Raw genomic sequence first — 16,507 nt, forward strand, 5'->3', positions numbered from 1 at the left:
AAGCGGGGTACATGGCAGAGGTAGTCCGGGAAACACCACTTTCTCTGCACACACAGAGCAACAGGTACCTGAACTCAAGAGGCAATCAGAAGAGAAAGGGTGAAAGGCTATCAGAGGGATGGAAGAGCTGCTGAGGAAGAAGCAGAAAACAAAAGAAAGAGGTCAAATGTTTTCTCTTTTTCTTTTGGCTGCAGTGGGGATGGATCCAGGGCTTGGCACAGGCTGCGCATGCACTGAACTGCTGAGTCAGGTCTTCAGACCTAGTTTTTGGTTCTAACGGACAGCCTTCAATGTGATTCTTTTCTGGGACACCCCACATTCTAGGAACTCAAGAATCCTCAAGAGTCCTTCTCAGAAATAGAGAGTTTTCCCATTCCCAGGACTGTAGGTAGTCTTGTGAATTATACTGGCAGCTTTTTAAAATACAGGAATCCCTCAATCCAGCGAGTATAGGATTACTGTGGAGAGCAAGGGTCCTGCTTGGTTGACTGCTAACAATTAGAGCAGGCTGAGTCTCTTTAGGGAAAACTCTATGAAGGTTACAGGATTTTAGAAGAAACCAGGTTCTACCAGATTAGGAAATTCTGACATCTCAAACCTTAGATCCCCTGTGGAAAGATGACTATTTTTCACACCTGAATATTCAGGGAATTATTTTGCATTGACTTAACAAAATGTTTTAAAAAATAAAAACACGTAAATATTCAGGTTTCTAGAAAAATCTTTTAAACCCTTAAGAACAAAGATAAAGAAAAACTAGCCATTCCCATCAACAGGTACTACTTTGCTAATTCAGAGACTAGAGAAAGAGAGTTCAGGAGCTCTTGGGTTTGCGGGTGTTGTCTCAAAGAGCCCCCTTGCTTCAGAGGGGTACAGCACAGAGGAATGACAACCCCTAGAAAGAAATCATCCACAAACCTGGAAAATCTCCAGGGAAACAAACAGTTCCTGCTTTCAGACCTGAGTCTTCTAGCCTTGCTTTTACCGGGGTCCCCCAAAGACTCTAGATCTCTGCAGAAACCCAAACGATACTCAGTTTTCTGTTCACTATTGTCTCCAAAATGGTAGAAGGGACACCACACGGCCCTTTCTCACCCACTCAGGCAATTCGGTCCTACTTCCTCCACCCTCTCTCCAAACCCCAGACAAACCTAAATAGAACTTTCCATTGTTACCTCTTTCTTATAGCACAGCTGATTATACACGGCTGGCTTGGGAGCTGCTTCAAGTTTCACTTCCTGAGTGGAAGTTCGGTAGGAGGGGTTGCTATAGGTCAAGTTTCCCATTCCAGGATCCGTGAACTTGGATTTTCTGTGTCTTCAAGAGGAAAAATCGGGCTGAAATCAGTTGAGAACTTTATAGGTATGATGCTGGGGGATAGATGTAACCTAGGTGTGGGAAGCAGCCTCTCTGCAGGTCCCCGTGACCCTGCGTCCTGGCACACACACCCCTTGTCCTGGCACCCACACTTTTCTGAATCCCAGCCCTTGAGTGTGGGCTGGAGCTGGTGACTCACTTCTAGTGAACCCATTATGCAAAATTATGGAAGACGAGATCAGCTTCCCTCTTGAGGGGTGCATCCTCCCTCCTTCCTTCCCTCCCTCTCTTTAAAAGGAGCAAACTGACATGTTGGAAGTTGACTTATAGGAAGGTCCAAGGCAAGCAACAGATGAGAGAGACCAACAGCCAGTAAAGAATGAAAATCTGCCAACAATAATTATTCCAGTACATTTGGAAGGATTTCTTCCCCCCCCCTTTTTTTTTTTTTTTGTTTTGTTTTGTTTTTTGAGACAGGGTTTCTCTGTGTAGCCCTGGCTGTCCTGAAACTTACTCTGTAGACCAGGCTGGCCTCGAACTCAGAAATCTGCCTGCCTCTGTCTCCCAAGTGCTGGGATTAAAGGTGTGTGCCACCAGTGCCCGGCTTGGAAGTCTTTCTCTCTCTCTCTCTCTTTCTCTCTCCTTCCTTCCTTCCTTCCTTCCTTCCTTCCTTCCTTCCTTCCTTCCTTCCTTCCTTTTTCCCAGTCTAGCCTTGAGATGAGGTCATAACACTGGCTGTTATCCAGATTACAACCTGCAAGAGACCTCAAAGCTGAGCACACACAGGGAAGCTATATCCAGATTTCTGATCCACAAGCACTCACTACCTTTTAGGTTACTTGTTATACAGGAGATGGGCCTTTGTTCTAATCCCACCCCTGTGGTTTACTAGCTGCAATATTGATAGATATAATCTAATGCTGCTGTAGCTCAGACCCAGTTACTAGGTTACAGGTGTGCTGGCTACGTTTATAAACAAGCTATGGTCATTGGAAGGGAGGGAACCTTAATTGAGAAAATGCATCTATAGCAATGGTTTTCAACCTTTAGGTCACAACTCATGGGGGGGGGTGTCATATGTCAGATATCCAGCATATCAGATATTTACATTAAGATTCATAACAGGGCTGAAGTGATGGCTCAGCAGTTAAGAGCACTGACTGCTCTTCCAGAGGGCCTGAGTTCAATTCCCAGCAACCACATGGTCGCTCACAGTCATCTGTAATGAAATCTGATGCCCTATTCTGTTGTGTCTGAAGACAGCTACAGTGCACTTATATATATAAAATAAATAATTCTTTAAAAAAGATTCATAACAGATATAATAGCAAAATTGCAATTATGAACTAGCAACAATATCATTTTATGGTTGAGGTCTCCACATCATGAGAAACTGCATTAAAGGGTCGCAGCATCAGAAAGGTTGAGAGCCATACTGGTCTATAGGATTAATCTGTAAGTAGGCAAGCCTGTAAGGTATTTTTTTAATTAGTGATTGATGTAGGAGGGCCCAGCCCACTGTGGGTGGGGACTCCCCCAGAATGATGATCTGGGTTTTTATAGAATGCTGGGTGTGGTGGCGCATATATCTTTAACCCCAGCATTCAGGAGGCAGAGACAGGTGGATCCTTGAGTTTGAGGCCAGCCTGCTCTACAGAGAGAGTTCTAGGACAGCCAGGGCTACAGAGAAACCCTGTCTCAGAAAAATAAAAAACAAACAAAAGGACTTAGCATGCCATGAGGAGCAAGGCAGTAAGCAGCTCCCCTCCATGGCCTCTGCATTAGTTCCTGCTCCCAGGTTCCTGCCCTGACTTCCCTTGATGATAACAGTAATGTAGAACCAAAAATAAACCCCTTCCTCACCAAGTTTTTGGTCATGGTGTTTCATTACAGCAAGAAACTCTAAGATACCAGGTTAGGGCATTTATACTTTCTCATTAAAAGACAAGTGGTATTATTATTATTGTTATTATTATTAATTTATTTTCAGATTTGTTGTTGTTGTTTGCATTATTCAACGTACTGGGAAGAAAAAGGCAAGTAAAAAGATCCTAAATTGAAATGACACACTGTGTCTTTTCAAAGTGATTTCCAGGGAGCAATGCTGTTGTCAGCCATGCTGAGGTAAAAGGTTGGGTTGGTGTGACTGGAAGACCATTTCCCATTCCAGTGGATTGAGAGAGAGAGGGGTATGGGAAAAGTCAGTCATCCAGAAGGGAGACTGCTGAGGGTAGCAGAGGCAACTCTAGGCTGCGTACAAGTGTATTCAGCACACTGTGAAGCTTTGAGAGAGCCCAGGCAGGCTAACAGCAACCAGAGACCATGTCACCCCTGCAGCAGAGCTGAGGTTACCTGTATAGCATCAAAGCCGCGATCACCAACAAAATCAGCAGGATACTGAGGAGTCCACCGATGGCATAGCTGACATGCAGTCCTTCACCTAGGAGAAGGGAAGAACGCCAGGCGAGGACTAAAGACCACCTTCTAGCTGCCACCTAAGTGGTGACTCTTAGAATTATTATTTCTATGGACTTAGTCAATGAAGAGTTTGCACGCACTATAAGACTCCTCACAAAAACTAAGAAAGAAATAAGTGGAGAGTTAAACCCATATAAAATGATGGTATATCCATATTTTACTCTCAGTACTTGGGAGACAAGGGACAGGAAATTGGAGAATTTGAGGCCAGTGTGACCTACGTGCTAATAAATAGCCTGTTTCAAAAACAGATAAACAGACGAATCTTCGTTTCTACAACACTTCTATTCTTAGGACCTACCTGGAGCAGCAGGAACGGCTTCATTGGAATGTGCACAGAGGCCCAGCTGGGCATCCCTTTCAGAGCATCTGTGGGGCATGAGAAAGAGATATGAAGCCTTCTTGGACCCAAGAGGTCCTTACCCTCTTCCAGGAAGGAGGAAAGGACTGTGAATAGGGCTTTCAGACCTGAAAGACTCTATCAGGGCTCAGGGGGATGGCTCAGTAGGTAAAGGCATCCGCCGCCAAGCCTGATGACCTGAGTTTGATCCCTGGAACCCATAGGGTAGAAGAAGAGAGCCAGCTCCTACATCTCGTCCTCTGACCTCTACGTGTGCTGGGATATGTGCCTCTAAAAAATGAAATGAAAAAGCCATGGATTAAACCAGGCATAGTTGTGCAGGTCTTTAATCCCGGCACTTGGGAGGCAGAAATAGATGGATCTCTGTGAGTTCAAGGCCAGTCTGGTCTATTGGATGAGTTCCAGGATAGTGAGACCCTGTTTCAAAAAAACTGAGGGGCAGGGGTTGGGGGGAGAGAGGAGAGAGAGAATGGAGAGAGGGAATGTTACCAGCTGCTATGTCATGTTTAAATATGTTCTCAGTTATATACCTTTAGAAGTAGCAGTTTTAGAGTGAGCTAGACAGAGCTCTAAGGATGCCAATTCAAATCTTCTTTCTACTACAAGAATTAATAGGAAGCAGCTGCAGACCACACAAATCTGACTGGTTATCACAAGGTTAAAAAGTTGGTTTTCCTCCCTCCCTTCTTTGACAAGGGACTAGGCAAGACACCCAGAGGGAGTGCACAGCTGGTGCACTGGCAACACTCAGAAGGTCACTCTGGCATATTATGGCAAGCAATTGGAGACACCTCCCAACCGTCTGGAGAAAAGCCATATAGACAGCAGAAGAGTACCTGAAACCAAGATACCAGGAATCAGAACTAGAACTCCACTGGGCAAGATCTGAGGAAAGTGGGCATGGTGAATAGCTGTTATCCCAGCACTTGGAGGACCCTGAGTGAGGACACCCTAAGCTACATAGTGTCCCTATTTGGAAAAAAAAAATCAAGGTGGAATTCTGAGAGGTGGGGTGGATAGGATCTATGTATATGTTATGGATTTGTCAGAGAATAAGTAAAAAATGAAAGAAATGCTAATTATGATTGTTACTTTTGTTTCTTTAGGTGTAGGACACAAGTACAAGAAATGTCATATTAACTAGGAGAAAGAATAGAGGAGAGCTATTCTTTTTTTTTAATTAGATATTTTCTTCATTTACATTTCAAATGCTATCCCAAAAGTACCCTATATGCCCCCCCCCCAGGAGACCTATTCTTAATACCTATGTTCTAACATAGCACCTATGTTCTCCTTAGTCATGCGGGATTGTTTTTTAAATTATATTCCAGCTAACATACTTAAGTAATCAAAACAAGTATTACCACAGGTTACCACAGGCAATAAAGAACTAACAGGGGGCTGGTTTCTATGAGCATTAAAAAAAACCAGAGGGCCTAAGGAGATGATTTACTGAGTTCTTGCCAGGAAAACATGAGGATCTAGGTTTGGAGCCCCAGCACCCACATGAAAAGCTGGTTGCAAACACCTGCTTGCTGGCTAGTCAACTTAGACAAGTAGCGAGCTCTAAAGTTAGGGAGAGACCATGTCTCAAAAAATAACATGGAGCCGGGCATAGTGGCGCATGCCTTTAATCCCAGCACTTGGGAGGCAGAGGCAGGCAAATTTCTGAGTTCGAGGCCAGCCTGGTCTACAGAGTGAGTTCCAGGATAGCCAGGGCTACACAGAGAAACCCTGTCTCCAAAAAAAAAAAAAAAAAAAAAAAAAAAAACCAAAACCAACCAAACAAACAACAAACAAACCATGGGAAGCAACTGAAAAAAACACTTCATACCGAGCTCTGTCCTCCACATGCACATAGGAATGTGTATATACACACCCAGAAGAAATGTCTGAGGAGGGTCCAGATGTCCCAAAGCAAACTAGGGACTAGGAGCACAGCTCAGCAGTAGATTGCTTGCCTAGCGTGTGCGGAGTTCACACTTCAGCATGGTGAAAACAACTAACGTTCTAAAGAAAATTTAAGATGAAAATAAAGATGATGGTTGGGCTGGAGAGATGGCTCAGCGGTTAAGAGCACTGACTGCTCTTCCAGAGCAGGAAGTTCAATTGGAATTCACTCAGGAGTTCAATTCCCAGCAACCACATGATGGCTCGCAACCATCTGTAACGGGATCCAATGCTCTCATCTGGTGTGTCTGAAAACAGCTACAGTGTACCATATACATAAATAAATAAAATCTTAAAAAAAAATAAAGATGATGACTAACATTTCAAAGTTATTCAGAAAGGCACATGTTCACACTTGGATGTTTGTTTTCTTTACAATCTACACAAAATGCCTCAGAGCCCATAGCATTTGCATGTGACCATGTGCAAATCTTGGCACTGTGGAGACACTGGGCTTAAAGTACTTATTTTGGAGTCATTGTTTCTGCTTTCAGCTCAATGACCTTTTAAACTATAGTTGCCAGTGCATCAAAGTTAATGGAATATATTTTATGCTTGCTTTGAAGACTGTATATGGTTATATTTGTTTATTTGATAATGGTACGTGTATGTGTTTGTGTGTATTGTGTGCACATGCATATATGTGTATTTTATTTGAGCCCTGGGACCGTTCTAAGCTAAGGCTATCACACTTAAGTTATAAAGTTATAATGCAGATACTGCTTTAGTGTTTTATTAAATATTTAATCTCAGTCAGGGGTTTCTACTAGGACAAAACCCTAATACTACACTGGTGACGTGAGAGCAAAGGCCGATGGACAGACGGAATGCAGGAAGAAGCCTCCTCCCTACTGCTTTCTGTAGAAAGCTGCTTTTAAGCCCCTTGCTCTCAGAGATGAAAAGAGCAGCAGGGTCCAGGAGACGGTTCTGTGAATGAGAGCACTTGATGAGCAAGGACGAAGACCCAAGTGCGGATCTCCAGCACCCATGTAAAAAACTGGGCGTGGCCACACATGCCTATGACCCTACCAATGGGGGACACAGACAGGAGAATCACTGGCCACCAGCTTAGCCCAAAATACAGTGAGCTCCAGGTTCAGCGAGAGACCCTGTCTAAGGGAATAGAAGTAGAGGATACTGTTATCCTCCTCTGTCTTCTACATGTGGCTATGTGTGTGTGCTCTCAAGAACACATGAGCGTGAGTGCACGCACGCACACACACACACAATTAAAAAAAAGTAAGAGGGATTCATTTGCAGCAATATCTGTTTAAAACGCACCTCTATTCCCCCTAATAGTGACTGGTGGTGCCAGGTGTGGTGGCGCACGCCTTTAATCCCAGCACTCAGGAGGCAGAGGCAGGCGGATTTCTGAGTTCGAGGCCAGCCTGGTCTACAATGTGAGTGCCAGGACAGCCAGGGCTACACAGAGAAACCCTGTCTCGAAAAACAAAACAAAACAAAAAAAACAAAAATAGTGACTGGTGGTTAATATGTGATGATGCATCTCCCATCGGCCAGATTATGAAGCTGGGACAATGCTTTCCTACCAGTAGGGCATTGTGATCTGAATCCAGACCCTCAACCCTGTGTTGACCCTACTTACCTTCCTCCTGCCCCCTCCAGAGAGGTACGGGTTTTGGTGGTAGAAGAATGTAAGGTGGTGGGCAGCGTGTTGGGTAGCACTGGGCTCTTCTCATTCATGCTGGTAGCTCTGGGAGCAGGAGGCACAAGGCCAGGTACTGGAGAGAAAAGAGGGTTGAAATGGGCTGCTAGAAACCTATATATAGTTCAAGAGTAGAAGTCTTAACAGAATCTTTCAGATGCCCTAACCTCTGGTACCCTCATTTATTGCTATAAATTTAAAAGGGATTTGGATTTACTATTAGTGATTCTAGAAAAAAATGGTGGCTCACAAATATTAGGAATAGAAATGAGGATCTGGTGATCCCCAGCAAGTCATCGGGAGTCTAGACTTCTGTTCTAGGAAATGCCAGGGGCCAGACAAAGCCAGGCCTGAGCATCATCACGAAGCCCAAGAATACTGCTCATTTACATTATGCCACCACGATGCTCCCTAAAAGGATACTGCTGAGGTTGCCGTCCCCTCCCTTTCCAAGGGCTCTGTGGTTCCAAGAAGCTAGTCTATCCAACCCACCAAGGGAGCAGGGATGACCGTCAGGCTCATCAGGACACGCGCACACAAAGTCAGAGGCTCTGGCAAAGCAGAGGTGGGTACAGCCACCATTGTTCACACCGCAGGCATTGGTCCCTGGAGACAAAGCAGACGTGTCTGGTCTAAGACAGAATAGGGTCTCCCGATCTCACACTTCTCAAAAGGGAGGAAAATCCGGGGCTATCTCACCCCCAGGACAACAGGGCAGAGAATAATCACAAAGGATGCACAGGTCTAAAAACCATGAAACACAAGCCCTGTTGGCCACTAACAGCCCTTGGGATGACCAGAGCCAGGCCCACCAACTATAAGGAAAGGGACTCAGTTCCTAGTGGCCCACCTGTCTGCCGCTGAGGGGACACCACAATGATATCCATGAGTCCCTCCACGTTGGCCAGCACTGTCTCCTTGTTGCGGCCAGAGTACTTGTCGACACGTTGGATGGATTTGGTCTGCCAGTCCGTCCAGTAGATCCACCTGTCCTGCTACTCGATAGGGAACCCAAAAGAAGAAGTATTCAGCAGTCAGACCCCAGTGCCACCTCTGTGCCTCCGTGTGTGCTATCCGACTGCTGAAGTGCCTTCTGCAACTGATTTCCTAAACGAATGCTGTGCACCCCCAGATATCACTCAGGAAATCGCTCCAGGCCCATGGAGCACATTACTGAATGCCTCTATGTTGTTCTGCACCAAGCAGCTGCTCACACACACAGCTTAAGACACCCGGTAGTGACTTGGTTGTCACTCTATCTGTTCCGTCCTACTCGGGTACTTGTCGTCGTTGTTGTTTTGTTTGGTTGTTTATATTCTTTGTTTTTGTTTATTGAGCTCTCACGTAGCCTAGATTGGTCTCAAATTTACTATATAGCTGATGATGGCTCTTAAGTTGTAACCCTCTTGTCTCTACCTCCCAAGTGTTAGAATTATAGACACACCTCACAATGCCTAACCTTTTTTTTTTTTTTTCTTTTGAGATAGTCTTGCTATGTAGCGCAAGTTAGCCTGGAACTCACTGTGTAGCTCAGGTAGGCCTCACACTCAATAACCTATTGCCTCTTCCTCCCAAGTGCTAGAGTTACAGCCATCTGCCTCCAGCCCAAGTTCCTGCATCAAGGATGTGAGTGTGCGCGGCTGTGACACACTACTGATTCTTTTTCTCTTTTGTGGAAGAGGATGCAAGGGTGGAGGGCAAGCACGAAGGGACGGGAGATGAGTGGGACTGGGGTGTGTGAAACTCACAGAGAACCAATAAAAAGTTTTTAAAAATTTAAATTAAAAAAAAAAAAGAATGTGCTTGATTCATCTCCGAGTCTGCAGCACCCACACTCAGTTCTCAGTCAAATGAGAGACTAGCTCACTACCCAGCAAACAGGACTCCAGAGGTTCATTTCAGCCTTTGCCACATGGGTCTTTTTGTTCAAAACCCTGATTTCCATAGTCCGCTTATTTACATGGACAGCTTCCTGATAATGCCCTGGAAGTGACATTCTCAGCCAAGGGTGAGAGGGGAAATGAAAGTATTGTTTATTCTTTTCCTCCTCCGTGGTCGAATGTTAGAAATTCTGGAAGACATTTGTAGATTGAGAAAATATATTCCGCGTTAGCCTATAGCCAGGTAAATTCAGACAAACCCTTTGTGGTGGGTAAACATCAAATACACAGTACAGGGTTGAGGGTGTAGTTCTGTGGCAGAGGGCTACAGGTTCAATCTCCAGCATTTAAAAATAGAAAAAAAAAGGGTGACACTCGTCAAGCAGGGAGAACTTCTCAGTGTCTGAGAATCTCTTTTAGACTCAGTGTTCATTATCTTATCCCAAATTATTTCCTTTTCTTTTTTCTCTTCTTTTCTTTCTTTTCCTTTTCTTCCTTCCTTCTTTTTTTCTTTTTCTTTTTTTTTTCTTTTTTTTTTTTTGAGACATGGTCTCATATAGCCCAACCTAGCATCAAACTAGCAAACTAGCTATGTAGCTGGGGATAACCTTGAATCCTCCTGCCTCACCTCCAGATTGCTGGGATTACAGCCATCACTGCCACACAGTTCCTTCAGGTTACCTGTTGTGTTGAACTATCCCAGATACGGCTAGGAATACTTGAACTAGTTACACGTGATGGCAGATCTCGGTTTTAACTTGAGACAGAGTCTTACTAAGGATTCCCTGCCAGCACAGACCAGTCCAGCCTTGAACTCAGAGACCTATAAGCCACCTCACCGACTGGGTGGTTAATTGTGAACGTCAAGTTGATGGGATTTAGAGACCATCATGGAAACAAACTTCAAGGCCTGCCAGAGCGGTTGCTAGGGTAAGTTAATGAAGGTGAGATGATTCACTCTAAATGCGAGCAGGCTGCGGTCCTGGATGGGACTAAAAAGGAGAGGTAGCCAGGCACAGCATGCACCGATGTCTGCCTCCTGACTGCATTACACTGTGACCAGCTGCCTCCTGCTCCTGCCGTCATGTCTTCTCTGTTATGATGGACTGAACCTTTGAACTGTGAGCCAGAATAAACCTTCCCTTCCTTAATTTGCTGTTGTCGGTAAGCAATTAATACAGTATGTCTCGTGTTCGCAGAGGGCCACGTCCTATGTTGACACTAGTGCATACTTCAAGTGCATGTCATTATTAAACCAACTTGTTTTATAGGTAACTACAGCCTACAGAGGTCCCGTGTCCTGTTATTTATCCAACCAAGTAGGCTTCAGGCTCATTGTGAAGGCATGCAAACACCAAATAGCTGGCCACATCAAATCTCTCACTTTTAGCCATTCTAACAAACTTTAACTAAGTGAGCTAAAAGCACAGCCGTAGATTCGCCAGGGGAACTTATCAAAATGCCATGTTCCTGGGCTCAGCCATCACAAAGTAACTTCTCTATAGCCAGGGCCCTGGCACTTGTGTTCTAACAAGTTCCACAGCTGGTTCTGTGCACCTCTTTTTGAGAGCCAGGCCTTCAAAATGACAGAACACGGAAGTGCTGGGCCAGGATAGCAGGGTACTCTCTTAGTGGCTTAGGATCCCCAGGAAACACCCTAGTCAGGGAGGTCTAGTTACCTCTCTCCTGAGCCAGTACCTGTGTGAGGGCAAAGGGGTGGGACACATGGCTGACCAAGACCTGCCTCAGCTTCCCATTGAGGTCGGCACTCTCGATCCGATCCAGATGTGCATCTACCCAGTAGATCCTGAGAAGAGAAAGAGAAGGGGGTGGGGCAGATGGTTCTTCCCCATAAGGTGCTTCCTGTTCCTCCCCAAGCTGAACGGGCAGGTGCAGTCAGGAGACACTCCTGATGAGAGGCCACCATGAGCCCCACAGCTAAAGAACTCAGAAGCAGGGAGGCTGAAGCTGCCCTGTGGGGACACAGAGAGTCTAGGACCACCCTTTGGGTCCTAGCCAGAAATCTAAGCCCACAGTTTTATAAATGGTCTTCAGAAAGGGTTCAGGCCATGTGGCCCTACCTAACCAAGGTTAAAAGAAGAGGTCACCCTACCAACTCTCCAGGTGACCTGACCTTAATTCTTTTCCTCCGGGGGGCGGGGGCAGGAAGGGGAAGTCACCCTCCTCTGCCCTTCCCTTTTTTCCCCCCTAATCTAGAGGAGAAATTGCCAATCCCAGAGCCTATTGCTTCTGCAGGTAAGCCACAAATCTAAGACCCTAAATGGATATGTAAAATAGGACACAGGCTGTCTACTAATAGTCCTCAGAACTTGCAAACCAAGGAGACCAAAGCCACTGAAGGCTCAGGGCTGGATTCAGCAAGCCTGGTGCGGACTGCATTGTCTTCCCCCTCTCCCTGTTTCCTCTTCCTCATCTGTCCAGGGATTTTCCATCTTTTCTCCCCGCCCCCCCCCCTCCCATGCTAATCTCTGTGCTCTTCTTGGCCCGCTCTCTATTCCCAGGCAGCTGTCTGGACCAGGGCCCTCACCTGCGGGTATCATAGTCCAAGGTGAGGCCGTTGGGCCAGCCTAGGTCTGTGTTGATGAGGACCTTCCTCTCAGAGCCATCCAGGTTTGCCCGTTCAATCTTGGCAATGTGGCCCCAGTCTGTCCAGAAGAGGTACCTAAGATGCAATAGCGCCATTGTCACAAAGAGGTTGGCAGAATATAGCGGCTACCACCTATCCATTAATCGGTAAACACATTCTGGGAGCTGCTTTTCTACCAGTTCCTTCTAGACTGGAACTCTTTCCCACTAGACATGAACTTACCCCTTTCTGGGGAAAACAGCAATGGCCCGGGGCTCGTCTAGACTGTTGTTGATTAGCACTTTGCGACAGGATCCATCTAGCCGAGATGCTTCGATGGTATTTCGTCCGGTATCTGTCCAGTACAGGTTTCTGGCAACCCAGTCCACTGCCAGCCCGTCAGTGGTCTTAAGCCCGTGTCCAATAACTGTCTCCATGTTGCTGCCATTCAGGTCTGCTCGCCTTAGGGACAATGCAGGGCTGCTTGAGTAACCAGACTAACCAGAAATCATACCCTGAAATTCACTATAAACTCTATAGAGACAGATACAGTATGTTCCTCAGGACCCAGCAATGGTGGGTGCTCAATGCAGGCAGACTATCTTAAGAGTGTTTCCTTCAAGAGGGTTTGGACGTATAGGGTTTGCCGTAGGACAAATTAAGTCATTCCTAATATATCCTGTGAGGATACAGGAATTGCTACCTGGGGTGATTATTAAACAGGTAGATTGGGGCTGAGAGTGCAGTTCAGTGGTAGAACACTGGCCCTGGGTTCAGTCTCGAGAGCAAAGCAAAGCAGAGACAGAAAGGAAAGGTTTGCTAAAACCGATCTGTGCTTTTAAACAGAAACTAATGCACCAGGGACAAGGATCATGTCGTAGTCACCTGGGGGATTTCTCTAAACTGCACACACCCCATGAGATCTGAACGCACCCTCAGGAGAACAAAGGCAAAGATTTCTATATCTCATGTAAGAATTTCTGCCACGGTAAGTCTCTAGTATTGACATGATATCATATTCTTGAGTTGTGTTGAAATCAGAAATATAAAGAATAATAAAAATAATAGCAAAAAAAGTCACTCAAAATATCCAGGTAAAGCAATATAAAACTTAATGTTGGGCTAAGGTCCCTATGCCACAATCTAGCTTCTAACTTTTCACCTGCCTTAGGGGGTTCTTAGAGTCCCCTCAGGGCCTGACACTAGTGTGGAAGCTCCAGGTTCCCAACTTGGCATCATGTTTGTTTGTTTAACATACCAGGTTTCTGTGATACATACACAGACACACACATACACAGAGACACAGACAGACACACAGAGACACAGACAGACAGACAGACAGACAGACACACACACGTTTTTGAGATGGAGTCTCACACAGCTCAGCACAGGCCTCGAGCTAGCTCATTATATAGCCAAAGATGGCCTTGAACTTGTGATCTTTCTGCCTCAAGTGATCACTTCCAGCTCTGCTGAGACCTCCCCTCCCCCAGCATTTTCACTTTCAGAGTGCACTTCCCTAGCGCTCTGAGCTGCAACCTGTTTGTTTTTGAGACAGGAGGTTGCTACATTGTCCAGGCTGATCTTCAACCCAAGCCTTCCTGCCTCCGCCTCCTGAGGGCTGAGATTGTAGGTGGGGAACCATCTCTGCTCTTACTCTTTTGAGACTGGACCTTGCCTATGAGAGCCTCTAACTATCGATCTTCCAATCTCAGGCCCCTGAGTAGCTTTACAGTCACCAAACCAGCAAACAAGCAATGGAAGTGTGGACTGCTGTGAAGTGGTCAGAAATCTAACTCCATGTCAAACGGCCAAGCCATCTAGTCTGCTTATTTGTCAACAGAGAATGTAACCTCACACATGACTGCTCAGGATCAGGTCTGTGTCCCCCGCCTGTTCCAGTGCCACTCATACCTGATAACATCCAGGAACACGTCTGTGTAATAGACCTTTCCATCCACACTGTCATAGTCTAGGGAGATGACATTGTTGAGCCCAGGAACAGGAACGTGCACGTCTGTGTGGTCATCGGTGTCCAGTGAGATACGGCGAATGGAGCCTCGGCTAGAGAAGAGCAGGTAGGTTTCTGGAGAGGGGTCACAGGTCTTCCTGTCTCCCTTCAGCTGAATGCCAGTGGGACAGGCACAGGAGAAACCAGAAGGCCGAGGTAAACAGAGGTGGGAACAGCCGCCATTTCTTGAGCCACACTTATTAAAACCTGGTGAGAGAGGAGAATCAAGCATTCACAACCAGCCTAGGAGGCTAGAGCCTTCACACCCAACCTGAGAGGCTAGAGTGTTCACACCCAGCCTGGGGGGCTAGAGCTTTCACACCCAGCCTGGGGAGCTAGAGCTTTCACACCCAGCCTGGGGGCCAGAGTGTTCACACCCAGCCTGTGAGGCTAGAGCTTTCATACCCAGCCTGGGGGGCTAGAGTGTTCACAGCCAGCATGGGAGGCTAGAGCTTTCACACTCCAGCTGGGGGGCTAGAGTGTTCACACCCAGCCTGGGAGACTAGAGCTTTCATAAGTCCAGTCTCTATGGGTAACTTGCTACTCTTAGTGACAAGAGTCAGCGTTTGGCAGAAATGAGGTAGAGCAAATGTCTCTGAGAGCTCTTTGGAGGTAGCAGCATCAAAGACCTGTGGAGTACCAACCATACCTAGAGGGACAAAAGACTTATCCCAGAAGTGGAGCTTAGGAAGTCTGTCTGTAAGTAACTCTGTGCTCTGGCTATATTCTGCTGTCGTGATAGCCCCAGAAATCCGGTGGCTCTGAGTCAAGAATCCTAGGATCTTCTCACCCAGTGGCTGTGCCCGGTCAACAGCTTGGATATCCATGAGGCCTGGCAGGTTGGACCTCACAAGGATGACATTGCTGCCAGTACTCTTGTCGGCCCGGTGGATGCTGCGGGTCTGCCAGTCGGTCCAGTAGATATAGGAGTCAAGCAGAGTGAGGCCATATGGGTGCTGGACTGGTGACACCAGTGTATGCCGATTAGCGCCATTCAGGTCCGCCACCTCAATTCTCTGTGGAGGAGATTGAGCAGAGGTGGCTCTTAGTCCACCAGGGGCCTTCACTGAAGACCCTGAACAGCTCTCTTCCAGCTTCCCAGGCCTCTGGGAAGCAGGGGCAGGGCTCTCACCTCAGTATGGGCATCAGCCCACAGCAGTTGGGAACTGGTCTTGTCCACAGTCAGTCCATTGGGCCACCCTAGGTTGTTGTTGATGAGCACAGTACGGTCTGAGCCATCCATTCCAGAACGCTCTAATTTGGCGTTCTCCCCCCAGTCTGTCCAGTACATGAACCTGATGGAGGAGGTGAAACAGCTGGTTATTCTAATAGCTCCTATAGTCTGCAAATACCTGCAGTGCATCAAACATACTGTGGTGTTCCTATGGTGCGCCAAACACTTGACACACATTATTAGCTCACCCTCGCAAGGGTGGGTGGCAAAGTGTGCATTTTACTGTCCCTTGCTTGATAGGGGAAGAAGCTGATAAGGATCAGAGATTTTAAACATTGCATACAAAGTGAGGAAGCTAATACACATGGAAGAATTGGAGTCTTGGTCTCTGTGTGTGTCCTTGTGCATGCAGGTGCATGCCGTGTGTGTGCATGTGAGGCTTGAGGCCAGAGATGGATGGTCCCCATTCACTTTCTACCTTAGATTTATTTATTCATTTAATGTATGAGTACACTGTTGCTGTCTTCAGACACACCAGAAGAGGGCATCAGATCCCATTACAGATGGTTGTGAGCCACCATGTGGTTGCTGGGAATTGAACTCAGGACCTCTGGAAGAGCAGTCAGTGCTCTTAACTGCTGAGCCATCTCTCCAACCCTCTACCTTATTATTATTTTTTTTAACATAGGATCTTTCACTGAACCTGGAGCCCATTGGTCCAGCAAGCCTAGCTGGCCAGCAATCTCTGGGCTCCTCCTGTTTCTGCCTCTTCAGTATTAGGATCATAGGCACTTATCACTGTACCTAGCTTTCTATTTGGGTACTGAGATTCCAAACTCGGGTCTTCATGCTTGTGTGGCAAGCACTTTGCTAAGTGATGGATTCCCCCGGGCTCTTGCATCCTGTCTACTGATGGCAAGGCTCATGCTTTAACGCTGTATGCTACAGTGACACAATGAAAGAAGCTGCCAGGGAGTGGAACAGTCCGGGGTCAGGGGTCAGCCTTTGTGACCTACAGGGTTCACAGTGCTCCTATGCTTCATGGTCATTTCCCGCTGTGCACACCTTCACCTATCCATCGTC

At 46.5% G+C, this 16,507-nt stretch overlaps 1 protein-coding gene across 2 annotated transcripts in view; it reads right to left on the reverse strand.

Annotated features, from left to right (window-relative positions):
* The window catches only part of Lrp4 (LDL receptor related protein 4), a 59,926-nt gene that overhangs the window by 5,849 nt on the left and 37,570 nt on the right, over nt 1-16,507 (reverse strand). The window contains exons 26-38 of one of the 2 annotated variants that reach the window (XM_029474331.2): nt 15,383-15,545; nt 15,041-15,266; nt 14,154-14,457; nt 12,483-12,701; nt 12,201-12,335; nt 11,351-11,459; nt 8,623-8,767; nt 8,265-8,378; nt 7,713-7,848; nt 4,097-4,164; nt 3,670-3,757; nt 1,176-1,317; nt 69-130 (exon numbers count right to left, since the gene is read on the reverse strand). In XM_029474331.2, coding sequence (XP_029330191.1) covers nt 86-130; nt 1,176-1,317; nt 3,670-3,757; nt 4,097-4,164; nt 7,713-7,848; nt 8,265-8,378; nt 8,623-8,767; nt 11,351-11,459; nt 12,201-12,335; nt 12,483-12,701; nt 14,154-14,457; nt 15,041-15,266; nt 15,383-15,545 — 1,894 coding nt within the window. In that variant the 3' untranslated portion in view covers nt 69-85. The remainder of the gene's footprint in view (nt 1-68; nt 131-1,175; nt 1,318-3,669; nt 3,758-4,096; nt 4,165-7,712; nt 7,849-8,264; nt 8,379-8,622; nt 8,768-11,350; nt 11,460-12,200; nt 12,336-12,482; nt 12,702-14,153; nt 14,458-15,040; nt 15,267-15,382; nt 15,546-16,507) is intronic. The other variant, XM_021185820.2, reaches the window with a different exon arrangement.

Source organism: Mus caroli, unplaced genomic scaffold (assembly GCF_978045245.1).
Source record: "Mus caroli unplaced genomic scaffold, Mus_caroli_1 scaffold_2, whole genome shotgun sequence".
In the NCBI taxonomy this organism is placed as follows: domain Eukaryota; kingdom Metazoa; phylum Chordata; class Mammalia; order Rodentia; family Muridae; genus Mus; species Mus caroli.